General features: G+C 57.0%; 1 protein-coding gene across 1 annotated transcript; it reads left to right on the top strand.

Annotated features, from left to right (window-relative positions):
- Window positions 1-44: 44 nt before the first annotated feature.
- On the top strand, window positions 45-875 carry Pmar_PMAR007388 (Syndecan-3 precursor, putative; the record flags this gene model as incomplete). Its single annotated transcript, XM_002776175.1, has 1 exon — window positions 45-875. A coding segment is annotated over one exon (831 nt), but the record flags the coding sequence as incomplete, so codon positions are not given.
- Between the last annotated feature and the right edge of the window lie 63 nt (window positions 876-938).

Here is a 938-nt window from a genome sequence, read left to right as displayed (position 1 = left end):
CTGAAGCTACTGTCGATGCCACAGTGGCGGCCAGTACAGCTGTTATGACCGATGAGGTGGCTGTCACTACTGCACCTCCTGTGACTGGCGAAGTGACCATCAGCACGGCAGCTGGGGAAGCTCCCGGTAGAGACAAGGATGACTCTGATGCTACCACCAAGGTCACTACGGAGGCTGCAACTGTCACGACTACGATCGGTGCTCCTGTTGAGCCTACTACTATCACGTCCCCTTTCCCGGTCAGCACAGCTGCTGTGACCGATGAGGTTGCTGTCACTACTGCAGCTCCTGTGACTGGCGAAGTGACCATCAGCACGGCAGCTGGGGAAGCTCCCGGTAGAGACAAGGATGACTCTGATGCTACCACCAAGGTCACTACGGAGGCTGCAACTGTCACGACTACGATCGGTGCTCCTGTTGAGCCTACTACTATCACGTCCCCTTTCCCGGTCAGCACAGCTGCTGTGACCGATGAGGTTGCTGTCACTACTGCAGCTCCTGTGACTGGCGAAGTGATCATCAGCACGGCAGCTGGGGAAGTTCCGGGAAGAGACAAGGATGATGCTGATGCTACCACCCCGATCGCTACTGAGACTGCGACTGTCGCTACTACGATCAGTGCTTCTGTTGAGCCTACTACTATTATGACGTCCCCTCAACCGGTCAGTACGCCCGCTGTGACCGATGAGGTCGCTGTCACTACTGCGGCTCCTGTGACTGGCGAGGTGACTATCACCACGGCAGCTGGAGAAGCTCCGGGAAGAGACAAGGATGACTCTGATGCTACCACCCAGGTCGCTACGGAGGCTGCGACTGTCACGACTACGATCGGTGCTCCTGTTGAGCCTACTACTACTATAACGTCCCCTTTCCCGGTCAGCACAGCTGCTGTGACCGATGAGGTGCCTGTCACTACTGCAGCTCCTGTGACTGGCGAA

Source organism: Perkinsus marinus (assembly GCF_000006405.1).
Source record: "Perkinsus marinus ATCC 50983 genomic scaffold scf_1104296953998, whole genome shotgun sequence".
Lineage (NCBI taxonomy): Eukaryota > Perkinsozoa > Perkinsida > Perkinsidae > Perkinsus > Perkinsus marinus.
Note: the sequence above shows the minus strand (reverse complement) of the source record. Positions and strands in the feature narration are given on the sequence as shown.